The 16937-nt window shown below is 40.6% G+C and overlaps 3 protein-coding genes across 5 annotated transcripts; all 3 read left to right on the forward strand.

Annotated features, from left to right (window-relative positions):
* The first annotated feature begins 826 nt into the window (after positions 1–826).
* On the forward strand, positions 827–3359 carry scpp5 (secretory calcium-binding phosphoprotein 5). Its single transcript, XM_069530546.1, has 11 exons — positions 827–969; positions 1078–1151; positions 1237–1296; positions 1685–1756; positions 1877–1927; positions 2035–2097; positions 2216–2245; positions 2335–2373; positions 2493–2552; positions 2657–2737; positions 2877–3359. The coding sequence occupies exons 1-11, from the start codon at positions 861–863 to the stop codon at positions 2892–2894; spliced, it is 657 nt and encodes a 218-aa protein (XP_069386647.1). The 5' UTR covers positions 827–860; the 3' UTR covers positions 2895–3359.
* A 3500-nt stretch (positions 3360–6859) lies between these two features.
* Positions 6860–9754, forward strand: enam (enamelin). Of its 3 annotated transcripts, none has more exons than XM_069530815.1 (8): positions 6860–6947; positions 7166–7230; positions 7369–7392; positions 7571–7633; positions 7770–7811; positions 7922–7945; positions 8025–8108; positions 8974–9754. In XM_069530815.1, exons 2-8 carry the CDS (start codon positions 7174–7176, stop codon positions 9448–9450), a joined length of 771 nt encoding a protein of 256 aa, XP_069386916.1. In that variant the 5' UTR covers positions 6860–6947; positions 7166–7173; the 3' UTR covers positions 9451–9754. The 3 variants fall into 3 exon arrangements, with proteins under 3 accessions (XP_069386916.1, XP_069386915.1, XP_069386917.1); XM_069530814.1 differs by having other exon boundaries at positions 6863–6947; positions 7568–7633; XM_069530816.1 differs by lacking the exons at positions 7571–7633; positions 7770–7811 and having other exon boundaries at positions 6864–6947.
* A 627-nt stretch (positions 9755–10381) lies between these two features.
* Positions 10382–15661, forward strand: cnga1a (cyclic nucleotide gated channel subunit alpha 1a). Its single transcript, XM_020100313.2, has 8 exons — positions 10382–10801; positions 11369–11464; positions 11564–11626; positions 11852–12106; positions 12185–12289; positions 12543–12649; positions 13785–14395; positions 14480–15661. Exons 2-8 carry the CDS (start codon positions 11379–11381, stop codon positions 15419–15421), a joined length of 2169 nt encoding a protein of 722 aa, XP_019955872.2. The 5' UTR covers positions 10382–10801; positions 11369–11378; the 3' UTR covers positions 15422–15661.
* Positions 15662–16937: the final 1276 nt, after the last annotated feature.

Below are 16937 nucleotides of genomic sequence, written 5' to 3' on the forward strand. Positions count from 1 at the left end.
AGACCCAGACAAAACAGAGAAAACATCACGCTTCCTTTCACACCTACGAGCAATTTAGAGTCTCACATTATTGTAACCTGCATGTGTTTAGACTGTGGGAGGAAGCCAGAGAACTCAGCGAAAACCCACGCAGGCACAGGGAGACCACACAAACACCACACAGACAGAACCTCAGAGGACAAACACCAGACCTGTTTCCTGTTTTCCCTTTTTTCTATGTCGCAGCTTTATGCTAATGACAAATCAGAATGTGGATTGCTGTTGCAAAGATATACATTTTGATTAATTTCAGCATGAGGCTGCAGCATTACAAACATGAGAGAAAGCATGCCTATATTATTAGTTCACTTTAGAATCCTCATCTATCAGATCGCACTCTCACACTCCCTTCGTAATAAGCTAACTTTTAATTTCCGTGATGTTTTCCTCTGTAACACATCCAAAACAATTGATTATTCGAGCTCATACATGAACAAAGTTTTACTCTACTTTCAGTTTGTAAGAACGTGGAAATAAGTCTTTGATTGTGTGTTCTTCTCTCCTGCTGCTCTCATGACTTCGAAACACAATCAACATTCAAGCAATTCGAAAAACTTACGATATTACATCAATATAGCACATATGTGTGTAATAGACATAACATGGCATAGTGATGCACAAGTATGATGCAAGTGGTGGCAGAGTGAGGAGCAAACAGCGTGAAGGCGTGCTGTGCTTCAGACAGTGTAATCAAACAGAGTCTGCTATTACACAGAAAGTGGATTTGACCACTGGTCATTTAGTAAAGCTGAAGACTAGACACCTGCACCTACTCATTGAACAACATCACTCCCATAAACTGTGATTGGCTCTCCGGCGAGATGGCTCCGTATAAAAGGCCAAAGAAACATGCAGAAGATACGACAGGCATCACTTCCAACATCCATCAACCTCTCCTGTGCTCATTTATTTATTCTTTTTTTGCAAAAGGTAAGTTGAACATTAGTCCATGGATTGCTCCTCCAATAGGAAGCAGCCATCCAGTGTGACTTTGATTTGATTTTTATTAAATTGTAATGATGCATTTTATCTCTGAAGGACTTGGACGCTCTGCAAATATGAACCTGGCCATCATCTTCTTCTGTCTGGCTAGCACAGTCTCGGCTGCACCAGTAAGTTTGAAGAAGATAGAAAAAGTTCTGTTGGATTTCTCCATTATCATTAAATTGAATTTTCTGCCTCTCTTTTTATTTTCAGTCAGCTTTTCATTACCTGACTCATTACACAGGATCCAGACCCCAGTTACCACCCTCTCAGGTAATCATGTGTATACATTATGAGTAAGTCAGCATAAGTAAAATCTAAATCACATAAAGTACTGTTAAGCAAGCGAGAAGACTCCTGGTTCCAGTACTGGTGGGTGGGGGTCTTCCTGTGTGGGGTTAGCAGACTCTATACTGGCAGTAGGTGTGAATGTGAGCATCTGTATGTTGGCCCTGTGATGGACTCATGACCAGGTTGTACGCTGCGTCTCGCCATTTGTCAGCTGGAATTCCCTCAGCTGTGACCTGCAAAGGATAAGTGTTGTTATAATGGATGGATGGTTGAGAAAGGTCCAGTAGAGAAACAGACTCGACCAAGCAGAAAAGTATCTTAGTGGAATCAATTGTGTTTTGACCATTTTGATCATTTTACATCCATCCAGATGAAAAATCCCTTCGCAGGTGCTCAGCCTCTCCCACAAACTGGACTTCCTGGTGCTTACAGTGTGGAACTGGTATGATCCATTCCCTCCTACTCCATATACAGCCTTTAGTTTCACTTCAATATGTATTCTTTATTTATTGAAATATTTCTTCAGTGGTACAGTGTCTAACTATGTGTTTTTCTTGTGAAGATTTATCCCCACAGATTCCCTGGTGGTATAGGTGGCTCAAATGGAGGCCAGGTAAGAAAACACACCGTTTTCCTGAGCTACATCATTTTAAATAATGCAGTGAAACATCCAATGTTCACTACTTTTCAGTGATTGTTTTCCTTGTCATTTTACTTCAGCCCTACCATGGTTTCATCAAGTACTCCATCCCTCAGCCACCTGGCAGACAGAGTGTGGAAGTTGTAAGTTTTTTCCTTTTTTCATTCAGTATTATGATTGAAAAAAACTTTTCTTCTCATAGGAATATGTCTGGTACAATAAACAACAACTACATTTATTGATATGTTTCTGTTTTTGCAGTACTACCCCTATGACTTCTCTCAGCAGAGGGTAAACATTTCAAACTTTTGACATATTGGATTCTACATAATGTAAATATGAAATACTTTTACAGTACTAATTGAGTATTTTTGTTTCAGATAATTACAAACATCCCACCAATGACGAACGTCCCTCAGGTAAAAAAAAAAGAGAGAGAGAATTTATCAACTCATATCAACCATGATTCCCTTAACTGCTTTTTGTTTCGCTGTGGAAATTTTTTTATTCACCACCTGAATTTGTTTTTTTCCCACAGACTCTTCCCTTTGATTACCCTCCTCAAAATATTCCCAATATTCCCCAGCAAGGCTTGAATGTGAGAGAAAATTGTTTTTTAAATAGCTTTTAAAATTTTCGATTGATTAATTGCGAGTCTTCTCTTTACTTCCATTAAATAAAAATTGCTCTTCTTTTTTTCAGATTCCATCATTTGATGCCAACCCTCTGCCATCCCAGGATCCTCTGCAGCCTCTCCAGGACCAGCCCCCACAAACAAGTCAGGTAATTATCAATCAATATATCACAATGCATTTTACTCAAAGCTGTATTGGCATTTAATGTGTAAACGGAAAATGTCACATTAAATTGAATGTATAGGAAATAAAGGATTTGCTTAAAATTTCTCATTTATCTTTTGCAGATGCCAGCAAAGGCGTGAAGTTGATGACAGAAATGAAAAGGAAGCACGACTCTTCCTTCCACCTTCACATCCAGACATGACCTTTAACCTGATTAGGACTGAATATCTGTTTTATATATTCTTACTTGAGTTAACATAAAAATGCTGAGATGATCATAAAATAGCTCTTTACTAAGAAAACTGTTTCAATAGTGAATCACATTATGATATGATCATCTGCATAGAATGAAACAGTTCTGAGGAATGATCTGCTTCACCTTGTAGTTGTCAAGATTAACAATAACTTATTGTAGACTTGTGTAAACCTTCAGCAGCCATCATCCTCTGTCCACTGTCAACTGCAGGATTATTTTTCACAAGTATTGTGGAAATGAGGCACTTTAAAATGCTGCATTTTCACTCTATTCAAGAATTATGCTGCATGTGTTTAGCAACAAGCTTTTCTTCTGTGTAATTTTCTTTAAGAAATAAAGTCAAATTTTCCAAGCATTTTTTGGTTCTGTTGTTCTAATGTGTTGTTCACATTATTTTTCCTGGAAAGACTTGCTGGATGTACATTATGTTTTGAGGTTATATCTCATGAAGCCATCCAGCCCAAAAAGGTTATCATCCATACCCTTGGATAGTATGGTATTATTTTAGTGTTAAATAAGATCCCTTTTATTGTTAGAAAAAAAATAATTTGATGAAGAGGCTACATGAAAATCCTTTGTCACATTGGAAGGTTTTAGTAGAAAATAAACTTGAGTATCATCAAAATGAAAAATAATCCATCCATCCATCCTTTTTCTTCCACTTATCCCAGGTCAGGTTGTGGTGGCAGCAGGCTAAGTTTGGTGTTTCAGAAATCCCTCTCCCTTTCTATTCTCTCGTCTAGTTTCTCCTCAGGCATCCAAATGTGTTTCCAGGCCAGACAGGATATGTGATCCTTCCAGTGAGTCTTGGGTCTACCTTGGAGACTCCTCCAGTTGGGTGTGCCCAGAAAAACCTCCAACTCTTTACAACAGTCTGGTATTACAGCTGCTGATGATGCACCAACCCATCTATCCTTCACCCACTCTGAACAAGAACCCAAGATACTTAAACTTCTTTACTTGGGTCAGCTACTAACCTTCAACCCAGAGACTGCGATTCATCATTTTGTGGCAGTCACAGACTGGTGAACCCAACTGATCCACGACATCCGTAAAAAGCATTAGGAATAACTTGTGATCATGAAATCTGTATATTTGGATAAAATGAAAACAATTGAGGGTCTCTGGTCGACACCACACCACAGGTCAGAGAGCAAGGGGAGAAGAGGGACTATAGAACAAAAATAACTTTTACTGTCAGATACATTATTGGAGTGAAAACCACAGGTCTCGTCTCGTATATAAGATTTAAAGAGTTGGAGCCCAGCATATAAAATGCAGGTGTAGCTTATCATAAATAAAACACAGTATGCATATGTTACCACAGTGATTGTGTACATTTCCCTACGGTGTCTTTAAAAAGTAAATACCATGAAGGAAAACTGTCTTTTCTAATCTTGACTCCCCTGGGGAAGAAAGCCTGTCACGACATGACTTAACCGTCATCTCTTCAAAGAGAATATAACAGAAGCACAGGCGCCTTCCTGTCACGCTATGTCTCCTCTTCAGAAGTTGTCTCCTCTGGAACTTTAGATCACATACATTCATAACTTCTATCACTCACAGCAGAGGACATGTTGACAGCAGGTTTAAAAGCCTTAATTAGCAGCCATGACAGCAGGGATGGTATTGTATTCGCCCTGAGTCTGAATGTGTGTGTGTGTGTTTGTGTGTTTGTGTGTGTGTGTGTGTGTGTGTGTGTGTGTGTGTGTGTTTGTGTTTGTGTGTGTGTGTGTGTTGCCTCTTTAGGATCTTTTCAAGCATTAAAGCGATAGTTCACTCAAAAATGAAAAATTACTCATTTTCTACTCACCACTTTGCTGATGGAGGGGTGGGTGAAGTGTTTCAGTCCACAAAACACTTCAGAAGTTTCAGTGTCAAACAGGGTTTTAGTCAAATTCAATCAGTTGAAGTAAATGGTGATCAATTCTTCCAACATCAAAAACAACTGAAAAATACATGCCTCCTTACTCCTCTAGGTGTCATCCAAGTGTCCGTAAACCCTGACACTCAAATTTGACTTGGGATTATTTAATTCACACGATGTTTTTAGCCTAAATGTCTACTGTGAGCCACATGTGAATACAGTCATTTGGGCTAAAAACATGATGTAAATGTTTTGAGTCCAATTTCAATGTCGGGACACCACAGGAGCAGTATGGAGGCATCTTATGTTTTTTTCTATTGCTTTTTTACGTCTGAAGAATCGATCACCATTTACTTCCATTGTTTTGGATTTGACTGTAACTCTGTTTACCCCTTAAACTCACACATTAACTACACTAGATAATGAGTGCATTTGCATTTTCGGGTGAACTATCCCTTTAACATAAACGTCATGAGGAGCATCAGTCCTCATGAGGCACAAAGCTGCATCCAAGATAACACATTCTAAGGTCCTGGTTAAAGTTAGGGGTAAGGTTTTTCACAATGAATTACACAATGAATGGAAAGAATCATCATGGTGTGTTCAGTAGTGGGAATTATCACAGATTTACCACAGAGGAGGTTTCAGTACATTTGCAATCATAAAGTGTTTGGTCCAACCGAGGGCACAGCAAGAAGCAGGGTAAGAAATATAGGGAAATTGCTTTGCTTGAGAAGCAGGGTTTATTTTCAATTTGCCAAAAGGATTCCTGTTGGTGCTGACAATAATTGGTTTAATATCTAACATTTTTCAGGCAGTAGAAAAAAGCGATATCATTGTGTGCCAAGATAAGTAGAAGTTCCATTAAAGAAATTGTTATCTCAGTGAAAGTCATTAGATCAGCAGGTTTGAGGCAAGACTGCCTAGAATACAGTTTTGCAGATTACAGAGTAAGTCTGATTGTCTTACTTAGAATCACAAAACAAACCTACAATGTTCCAAATTGCTGTGATGAGCGACCACACCAGCTAAAGCAAACAAGGATCAGTTCAGGTCAGACACCACAAAAAAGATACTTCCCATTGACAATGTGTGTTTGTGTTTCAACCACACACACACCTACTGTAAATTTCAGTGTTGAGGTAATTACAAATGCTGCTTGGCCGTTTAAATGGCCTGCTATTTCAAATACTCAAATGCAGTGTTAAGATTAGACATTTTATTTTAGTCAAGTATCAAGTGAAATCAAGTATTATAAGTACAAGTAACATCAGCAGGAAAAGTGTACTGTCACTGATTTATATATGATATTGTTGTAAGCAGGATTATTTCGAGCGAGTGAAGGCAGTACTAGTTTTATATACAGTTAGATTTAATGTTGTAGTTCTGAGTCGTAGGGTCATTCAAAGGCAATGCACAAGGTATTCATCATACTGGTAGTTTTTACCATAGACTGTGTATAAAGATTGATTACATGACAGCTCTCCAAAAGTGAAATCAACTTGATCGCTAACTAGTGGCTGGCTGTAGTATAGCTTATAAACCCTGCCTCCTCCATGTTAATGACTAGGATATGGAGCTCACTTAAAAGTCATTAAACATTCAATACAAATATGGTTTCTGTTATTTTCAGATATCAGATGTATATATATATATATATATATATATATATATATATATATATACACACACCTTGATATTATCAAGTCAAACTAAGTGGTGCTTCTCAGTCACTGTCATTACTGCTTATGTCAGCTTCGAGCCATCTTGTGTGTGTTTTTTTAAGTTTGGTTCCAGGGCAATAAAAGACAGGGGTATGTGTGCTAAGCAGACTTGCATACTGTGTAATTAACTATAAGAGGGGCCTTAACCTTGCATGCCTTTTCCAGTTTTGAAGTGTAAGGAGATTTCTTCCAATACACAGGTCTGTGTGTTTCACTAGACGTGATTGGCTGTCACAGTGTCACTGTTCCAGTATATAAATGGCTTCCATGTTGCGAAGATGAAGTAGATTACCTTCCATTCCTGAGAAGACACATTTTCAACTGCTGTTTGCACCAGGAAGAAAAGGTAATGTATTGTCAAGAAGATATTTCAGAATTGTAGTTAGAAACTTTGTCCTGGATATATCAGAAGCTCTCATAGTAATACTGTTGTCCCTTAATTTTACCTTTTTTTATGATCTTATTATTTAATAAATTAATATTCTTATTGCGTCTTTCATTATTTTTAGTTTTTTCAAATATATATAATTACTTTGATATGTCATATTATATGTTTTTGTCTAGACTGATTCATGATGAAGCTGCTGGTGTTAATGTTGTGCCTGCTGGCCACTAGCTTGGCAGCCCCTGTAAGTCTTTCCTCCTTTCTATTTGCTGACTGATCAATTTTTCAATATTTAACCTACACACAACACTGAAAACAAAAACACTTTTCTGTTAGATTATCACACAACACTGTTTTCTCTCCACCCCCTCTGAATCCACAGGTTCCAGGGAGTGAAAGCAATGAGGTAAGAGATCATCTAACTTCGTTTCTGAAATGTTTTGTGTGCGTCTGTCTGCAACGGCATGTCATGCCATGTTTTTGTCATGTCATCGAATGCACAGTGTGATGGGTGTCTGACAGAGAGCAAATAATTGGCTTAATTGCACGAGCATGTCTGGAGACGTCTGGTATTTCTTCAGCAGGTTGCAGCGCATGCTAATGAGGCCCTCAGGTGGATGGAGATGTACAGGCTGTACCAGCAGCAGGTAGAAGGGATTCACCAGTATCACTAAAAGAAAAAGAAAAATGAAAATAAAGAAAAGATAGAAGTTTAAAATAAAATAAAACATCTGCTTTTCAATCTAGTTAGTTTGGCATTAATCATGAATGTGTATTTTCCAGGGAGTAGTTGGAAACCCCTTCCTTCCTGCTGCTGATGCTCCTGTAAGTTTATTAATGTTATTAGACTCAGGAATAAAGACTCATGTCATAAAGTTTGACACAAACGTAGCTCTGTCATAGTCACTGAAGTGCGTGTGTCATGTATTGTTTAGGCTGATCCAGCAGTGGCAGCAGTGGTGAGCACAACACTACTTTACACTACAGTAGCCAATCTGTCACAATTCAATAGGAGCTAAATGAGTTTTATTGATGCAGGCTGATGCTGCACCACCTCCGCCGGCTGACGTTGCCCCCGCAGCTCCTGTGGCTGCTGAAGAGGCATCAGAGGAGGAGACAGAGGTGAGCAGACACCTTTATATTGTGAGGCAGAGGTTTAACTCTGCGTGCTGTAGGGCTGTGGGTAAAGTAGACGCATGGACACAGCTTTGTTTGTGCAACTATGTTTGATGTGTGAATCCAATAACATGGGACACCTGAAAGTAGCACTTAACATTAATAATGGCTCTGTTATAATCAAATGTCTCAATAAATAATGATAATATCCATAATACCAGGACCCTGAAACTGATGGGAATTGATTTGACTGTTTATACCTGTACTTGCTTTCTTGTTAATTATATTTTTCCTTTAAAAAGAGAGCTGATTAAGTTGAAACTTAATGAAGCAAAATTATCTTAAATCTTCTCTGGGGAAACAAAAGTTTTCATGCTCTTTTCACTTTTAAAGTTGAACCGTCCTGCACTTTGATCAAAATTGGAAAACAATGAGGAGAAGGGTTTGAGGTTGAATTGGATCAGCGTTCAATATATTCTGACCATTACTCTCCAATGTAAAGCCGGACCCTTTTTTTCCTTTAATGGAAGTAGTGGGACATTTTTCGTTTGACCTCTCTGACCTCTGGTAAAACTCTGTGCCAACCGTTTTCATACAGAGACTCTGTGATCTCCGAACAAAAGCTTCGAGGTGTCACTTGAGTAGTTTTCTCACACTTTTCAAAGCTCACATTTGTGCTCACAGGCCGTGGAATGCTTTTCCCATCCAAATGTCTTTTGGCTGGGATTTGCTCCAGCCCCCCTATGAAAGGATGAGTGGCACATAATGGATGGATGGATGGTTATCCAAACGTTTTTGGTCTGTAAATAGACAAAACTATGTGGACTATGTATCAACTCTAAGTCATTTCCTTTCTATTTCTCATGCTCAGGAAGGAGACCCTGCTCCCAAAGCCGCAGCACCGGCTGCTGCTGCTGCCCCTCTGAACTCTGACGAGGAAGAGGAGGCTGAAGAGGTGGAGGCAGCTGAAGCTGAGCCAGCTGTAGTGGAAGCAGCACCAGCAGAGCCAGAAGCAGCAGACCCTGCAGCTGCTGCTGAACCAGCTGTGGTTGATGTCCCTGTAGAGGCTGCACCGGTTGATGCTGCTGCTGTTGATGCTGCTGCTGTTGATGCTGCTGCTGTTGATGCTGCTGCTGTTGATGCTGCTGCTGTTGATGCTGCTGCTGTTGATGCTGCTGCCGTTGATGCTGCAGCTGTGGATGTGCCTCCAGTCGACGTGGCCCCTGTTGACGTGGCCCCAGCAGCCCCTGAGGTGGCTGCAGATGTGGCCTCTCCTGCTGCAGCCGACGTCCCTGCTGCTGCTGACGCTGGTGCCGCTGATGCCGGCGCTGCCCCGCTGGCAGCTTAGGCTGCCACAGCTGGAATGGCAGCAGATCTTGCTGCAGTGTCGCTATTTTCCCCTCATCACCAGCCTAAGTGCTCTTCTTTTAGCTGCTAAGACAGAAGATGACAGGCAGCAGTTGGTGCTGTAGGTGCACCAACACAGCAGGGAAAAGCTGTGGCATGCTGAAAGAGACTGAAAAGAAAATATATACCTAGCATACAGTGCATGCTCTTTGTGAGGCAAAACAAGTGTTTCAACTTCAGAATTTGACAATTAAAGATTGTCTTTGTAGTTTTTTCTGTCTTTTATTAAAATACATTTTGCAATACTGTGCTTCAGTCGTGATTAATTAGATGTTGAAACATTTATATGAGTATCATTCAGCTGCAGCATCTTCGGTTTAACTCAACCATAAAAATTGTCTCTCACCATATTTCTTATGTCTCTCTGTAGTCGACTGTCTTTTTTTATTTGTTGGGGTCATGTAAGGAGAGCACAGGCATCACTATACATTTCAATATAATACCAGGACACTGACACTGAAGCAGTATGATTCACCCGCAGCTATGCTCAGTTCAAGTATAAGCTGTAAAATGAGTTTTCACAAAACTACAAACACCACATCAGCCAACAGGGAGAGCCACAGAAGCACAGGATGTGAGTCGCGCCCCAGGGGGAGAAGGATCTCCTGTTAGCAAGCTTCAACGCTCGACACTGACAAAGGGTCAGATTCAATCTCACCTCTCGTGATTCTTATTCATATGAAAGGAACCAGTGCAGCTGATCTGAAATCTGTAACACTCTGCACCATCTAATAGGATCAGGGCTGGATATGGCTGAGAGTGCTGAGTGAGCAGGAGATGCTAGTGTGTGTGTGTCTGTGTGTGTGTGTGTGTGTGTGTGTGTGTGTGTGTGTGAGTGAGAGAGAGAGAGCAGATCAAATCCTCTGCGGTTCCACTCTCTGCTGGTCAGGAAAATTAGAGCGTGTTGCAGTTTAAAAAAGAAAAAGTGACCACTAAATGGTTTCCAGTGTTGTGGATCCTCACCACCAAGTTTATTGAGATTGGTCCAAACTACAGTTGACAGTTTATCTCCTTCTGTAGTGGACAAATAAAGCTGGATGAGTGACTTTGCTTCACCTCTTCTCAGCCAACCCTTAATCCACAAATCCTTATCAGGGTCACTGAGACGCTATGACACAGTCAGACTCAATGCTTATAGGCGTCTGGCAACATATTGATGTTATTTTAATTAGCATCTGATAATTGATGCTATAAATCTTCTGCTGCTGTGAGAGGCCAGTTTCCAGATCCTAAAACAAAACTACAGGAGGTGCAAAGAGAAATGGACATTACGTCATATTAACAAGGAAAAGGTAAGTTCACTCATAGGGAACGGAATTTATTCAAGGAATTTTTGTAGCCGCACGTGTTTATAATACAGTTAGTCTCAACTGATTTGTTGAACTTAACCTGTCACGATGTCTGGCTACTTTCACACAGCTGTCTTTAACTCACACACAGACCCAGATGTGTCAAACAAACTATTTTACAATATTTAAGAAGTTCTACAGAGGAGAATATTACAGCAGATGTGACATGCACAAAGATCTATGAGCTGAAAGGCTGGACAGATGTGGAGTTATAAACAAATCTATACATTTTGTTGATTTTATTTTGTGCCTCTGTAATATCACACTGCAGATGTATTTCAGCACAGCACAGTTTTAAAGAAAGGTATTTTCACCTTTTGCTCTAATCAGCAAAGACATTTGATGCTCTACAATTGTATGAGAAGTACTACACATAGTACCCACATAGATTAAGCTGTATAGATGATTGATGGATAGATAGATAGATGGATGGATGGATGGATGGACAATATACTGACTTCGACCCCTCGACCCTTCACTAATGCTCCACCTTTGCTTTGTCTTCATCAGATCTGCTGCCATGACCACCTCAGCCACCCATCACCACCTCACCGTGCCTCCTCACCTTGCAAAGAAAATCACCTCTAACAGCAAAGAGGACGAGCTGTAAGTAAAACCTTGTGTCACCCTCATTCAAACAGAGGACGCACGGTTCATACAATAAAGTAGGACTGGTCATTGATTAACTCTCTGTCTTTGTTCCAGACGTGCGCTTCAATCAAACCCTCATTGTCGGCTCAATGTGAACAACAGTAACAACAGTGAGGAGTAAGTACAATAATGAGTCAAACAGTGATAAGTGAAACCCTGGTTTTTATTTGACGTTGTTTTAAAGTTAATTCAGTGACTTTAATTAATGTGATAATTGTTCCTGTTCCAGGGAGAAAAAGACAAAAAAGGAAAAAGGATAAGGAGAATAAAGAGTAATTATGTCATGATGAACAACCTTTAGCAGAGTGAAGAATGTTTAATGTCCCGTTTTTCTCGTTACAGTAAGAAGGATAATGAGGAAAAGGAAAAAGAAGAAGAGCAGGGGGAAGACAAAGAGGAGGAAAAGGAAAAAGAAGAAGAAAAGGGGGAAGACAACAAGGAGGAAAATGAAAAAGAAGAAGAGCAGGGGGAAAAGAAAGAGGAGGAAAAGGAAAAAGAAACGGACAAGGACAAAGAAAAAGAAAAAGAAAAAGAAAAGGAAAAGGAAAAGGAAAAGGAAAAGGACAAAGACAAAGACAAAGACAAGGACAAAGATAAGTAAGTACATCATTTAAAACAACTTTCTACTCCTGCATGCTCTCAACTATTTAATTCACTCTGTCTTTTACTTTTTAGACCCAAAGAATTGTTTGTCATTAATCCTGCTGGGAATCTATATTACAACTGGCTGTTCATCATCACACTACCAGTCATGTACAACTGGACCACGATCATAGCCAGGTAACATCTTAGAATCAGTCATTCCAGTTAAATAATTTCCCTGAGGTTAAATGTTCATATTTCCTCATGGAGTATTATTCATGTCCTATCCAATGGGAGGCTGATACATATCATGTGATTTTAGCAGTGAGCTGACTTATAAGATTGTCTTCACATCAACTGTAGCAGTAGTGGCCAAACAGGACAAAATGGAGTCGGTGCTCAACATTATTAATTCAACCAAACACACTGCTGATGGCCTTCTCCTCTCCAGGGCTAGCTTTGAGGAGCTGCAGGACAACTTCATCCTTTACTGGATTGTTTTGGATTACGCCTCCGACGTGGTCTACCTGGCTGATATGCTTGTCAGGACCAGAACAGGTAAAACATAAAACTGACACAAATCCACAGTTCTTGGACTGCATGTGTGAAATTGCACTCTAAAGTTCATCAGAGATAAATATGAGCCCTGGAATTTAGAGTAATTTAATAAAAGTACCTCTTTGTGTTACTATCACTGCAGTTCAGCGAGAAAACACTATCCAGGAAAACACACAGGTGTGTATGGTACTAAAAAAGACTGTAACTCTGCTGAAGCCAGATGTATTTTGCACAGTTCATGGTTCACACAAGGACCATGAATTGTGTCCCACATTGCTTATACTGCACTTATATAAATGCATTGCATTAACACTTTATGGTGAGCGTGCCCAACAATTGAATCCCAGTTCCATGCGTGGGACACAAAACACAGCCGGCTTCGAGCCAACGTTCCAGGCTTGCTATCAATGCTATGCTAAAAAGAAGTAGACAGGAAATACAATTCTCAGCCAGATGAGAAAACACCAGGTTCACTAGTTGTCTCTCGAGAACTTCTTTAAGCACGATGTGATTGGCTGGTGCTTCCACTGTTGCATGAAGAGATGACCTGACAACAGAGCCCAAATGCAACACATCACGTTACCGCATTCAAAGTGAATGAGCAGCGATATATATATTAGTGTATAGTTAACTGATATATATCAGGTATAAAGTTATACACTGAAACTGATCGTTTCACAGCAAGTTTGCACAAAGAAGCATTCAGATCTGTTTTGATGTAGTGTTGTAATACAATGTACTCTAAATATGCAAACCAAACATTTGAGCATTTTAACGTTTTCTTTGACAGAAATATTTCCCATCCTGGATTTATCATATCACTGCATTTTTACATTTGAATTACAATGAGACACTGATCATCAGAAAATAAAGACTGATTACAGCTCCGACTAATTTGACCAAAATGTGAACAAATATAAAACTAAATTATATGAGTGCTGACATTCTTTACTGTGAGATACCTCAATCATCACTCACGCAGCATGAGTTTGAAAGGGTGATTATCGGTGTGCAATCAGGGGGTGATTGCAGCAGTACAAGGGAATACTTTTGGTGCAAACTTTTATTTTCTCTGGAACTTTTACTCGTATAAAACTTATGTTGTGTATATGTTCTTGCATCTCTTCACATGCAGGTTACCTGGAACAAGGTCTGCTGGTGAAAGATGAGAAGCTGCTGCGGGATCGCTACATCAGCAGCTTCCAGTTTCGCCTTGATGTTGTCTCCATGCTGCCCACCGACATCTTCTATTTCATCCTGGGCCTCAACTACCCAGAGATCCGCATCAACAAGCTGCTGAGAATCGGACGCCTGATGGAGTTCTTCGCGAGGACAGAGACCAAAACCAATTACCCCAACATCTTCCGCATCGGAAACTTGATCATGTACATCCTCATTATTATCCACTGGAATGCCTGTTTCTACTTCTCCTTCTCCAAGTCTATTGGTTTTGGGGCCGACGACTGGGTATACCCAGCTCTGGATGATCCAGAGGAGCCTGCATTTGGACTGCCCATGAGGAAGTATTCGTTCAGCCTCTACTGGTCCACACTGACCCTGACCACCATCGGAGAAACACCACCACCAGCTCTGGACTCAGAGTTTTTCTTCCATGTGGCTGACTTTTTAGTTGGAGTCTTGATTTTCGCCACAATTGTAGGAAACATCGCCACCATGATCTCCAACATGAATGCTGCCCAAGCCCAGTTTCAGGCCCGAATCGACAACATCAAGCAATATATGCAGGTAATGGCCCTCTTCAATCCATTTAAATTTTGAAACAGAATCATGTTAATTGTGTTTTTAAATGTGCTTTCTTTTCATCTAAAGGTTCGAAAAGTCAGCAAGGAGCTTGAGTTGCGAGTCATCAAGTGGTTTGACTATCTGTGGAACAACGGTAAGGCACAGGATGAAAGAGAGGTGCTGCGGTACCTTCCAGACAAACTCAAGGCTGAAATTGCCATCCAGGTCCACATGGAGACGCTCAAAAAAGTTCGGATTTTTGCGGACTGCGAGGCTGGCCTGTTGATCGAGCTGGTGCTCAAGCTACGGCCTCAAGTCTTCAGCCCTGGAGACTATATCTGCAAGAAAGGCGACATCGGGCGCGAGATGTATATCATCAAAGATGGGAAACTGGCAGTCGTTGCAGACGATGGTGTCACACAGTTTGTTGTCTTGGGAAGTGGCAGCTATTTCGGTGAGATCAGCATTCTCAATATCAAAGGCAGCAAAGCAGGGAACAGGCGGACAGCCAACATCCGCAGCATCGGATACTCAGACCTCTTCTGCTTGTCCAAGGACGACTTGATGGAGTCTCTGACCGAGTATCCGGACGCTAAAGGCATGCTGGAAGAGAAAGGCCGGCAGATCCTAATGAAAGACGGTCTGATCGAGCTGGACCCCGCTAACATTTTGCCTGAGGTGCAAGAGCTGGAGGAGAAGGTCAACAGATTGTATAACACTATGGATTTGATGCAGAGCAAGCTAAAGAAGATTCTGGGAAATTACAAAAGCGCCGACAAAGCCCTGAGATACCGCATCACAGACCTGGAGCGCCTGACAGGAGAGGAGGTAGAGGATGAGGATGACGAGGAAGAGGAGGTAAGAAAAGACGAGAAAGCGGTGGAAGGGGAGACGAAGGAAGAGGAAAAAGAAGAAGGGGAGAAAAGGGAAGATGAAGAAAAAGGTGAAGAGGAAAAGAAAGATGTGGAAAAAACAGAGGAAGCTAAAGATGAAGATGGAAAGGGTGACGAGGCAGAAGAAGAGGGATAAAGCCACTACAGCAGATAAATAATTACTCTTCATTAAAAAATTCTATGTAGCCACAAAATTTGATTTCCTGTGAGGGAATCTTTCTTACTGAACTTGCTATCTGAGACTGATCATTAAAACTAACTCTAGAGATGGGACTTAAAGGCTTTTCCATTCTTTACATATGTATATTGTGAAATTAAAGTATTGCCAATGACAATACTGACAATCACTTCAAATAAAGTTTTTGCGTCATTTGTCCTTTATGTTGATTGGTTGTTTACTAGATTTGCTCAGCTGTGTGCTGACAAACCTACTGCTGTTCCTAGCCCTGCAGTAATCACTGCTGGCCACACGGGGATAGTAAAGGATTTGCAACACATGACACACAGTTGGTCTGCAGGTGTGTTACGAGTCATGGAAGCCTGGGAAGAACTTCAGATCCTCTGCAGCTGCTGCACACACTGAACATAACTGATCAATAATCAGGCCCGAAGAAGTGAACATATAGCATTAAAGCAAAATCAGACATAACATAACATAGAATAGCACATACCTCCATTAACGATCCATTTTTTATCTAAATAAATGCATTATTTTCGGGGAAAATGTTGAAAAACCCTTTACCTCAGCATCACAATACACAGAACAATTAAGTGGAGGGAGATCGCCTAGAAAAGTCGAACAGCTCTTCACAGTATCACTTCACATTTCAATCTGTCTTCACGCCAATCTCACCGCTGCGCCGCTGATGACTGTATCAGAGAGAAACAGAAAGGCTGTTTCTGTGGCTTAAGGGATTTTCTCATGAGAACCTTAGAAGTGAGTGAAGGGAAACAAAAACCCAACATTCATTCATTCATTAGCCGACCGAAAACAAAAACATACGGGAGATCACAGGATTGTCTGGTTTCCACTAAACTGAGAGAATAAATCTCAAACCAAAGGGAAGAGTTTCTATTTATTTCTTCCATTCAAACATGTGCGTGTTTCAGAAATCTCAGAAATCATCCTCGAGTACGTTGGACAAATAAATCACTGCCACACTCCACCTGCACAAAACGTCACATGCTTTTATCCTCTCAGCCGCCATGCACGCAACAATTGCTCATCTTTTGTGTTGCTTTGGCCACTGATAACCAAGTGGCACCAGCAGGTCCACGTTCACCAGCTCTCATTCATTCATTGAGGAATTGATGGGGAAAGCAACCGATTCGTGACAACTTTCTGTCATTTTCTGAATTAACAGTGACAGTGTGGCACATTCTGCAAGTATGTAAATGTCTTAATTAATGAAGAGTATGAGAGCAGATCGTGTGTTTTGTTGCAGTGCATTCAAAGCAACGAACAGTAACAGAAATAAACATCAGAGCAGCTGGAAGAAAAGAAAATGTGGCATTTTGTTGCTTGACAAATAACCTTTTCTGTTAATCAACACTTTTCTCTGACAGTAGTTTTATTTAGATCAAATTAGTTGCTGTTGAGATCGACTGTGGGAGAAATGACACAATGTGACGTCCACATTTCCTCCACTATG

This window comes from Paralichthys olivaceus, chromosome 8 (assembly GCF_024713975.1).
Source record: "Paralichthys olivaceus isolate ysfri-2021 chromosome 8, ASM2471397v2, whole genome shotgun sequence".
Taxonomy (NCBI): domain Eukaryota; kingdom Metazoa; phylum Chordata; class Actinopteri; order Pleuronectiformes; family Paralichthyidae; genus Paralichthys; species Paralichthys olivaceus.

Bases quoted from the DNA above. Each gene is read 5' to 3' on its own strand.
- scpp5 (XM_069530546.1), top strand. From the start codon at position 861: ATGGCTCCGTATAAAAGGCCAAAGAAACATGCAGAAGATACGACAGGC. The intron at 1,152-1,236 runs GTAAGTTTGAAG...TTTTATTTTCAG, and splicing joins GCACAGTCTCGGCTGCACCA to TCAGCTTTTCATTACCTGAC. The intron at 1,928-2,034 runs GTAAGAAAACAC...ATTTTACTTCAG, and splicing joins GTGGCTCAAATGGAGGCCAG to CCCTACCATGGTTTCATCAA.
- cnga1a (XM_020100313.2), top strand. From the start codon at position 11,379: ATGACCACCTCAGCCACCCATCACCACCTCACCGTGCCTCCTCACCTT. The intron at 12,107-12,184 runs GTAAGTACATCA...TTTACTTTTTAG, and splicing joins AAAGACAAGGACAAAGATAA to ACCCAAAGAATTGTTTGTCA. The intron at 12,290-12,542 runs GTAACATCTTAG...TCTCCTCTCCAG, and splicing joins TGGACCACGATCATAGCCAG to GGCTAGCTTTGAGGAGCTGC.
- enam (XM_069530814.1), top strand. From the start codon at position 7,174: ATGATGAAGCTGCTGGTGTTAATGTTGTGCCTGCTGGCCACTAGCTTG. The intron at 7,812-7,921 runs GTAAGTTTATTA...TGTATTGTTTAG, and splicing joins TTCCTGCTGCTGATGCTCCT to GCTGATCCAGCAGTGGCAGC. The intron at 7,946-8,024 runs GTGAGCACAACA...TTATTGATGCAG, and splicing joins ATCCAGCAGTGGCAGCAGTG to GCTGATGCTGCACCACCTCC.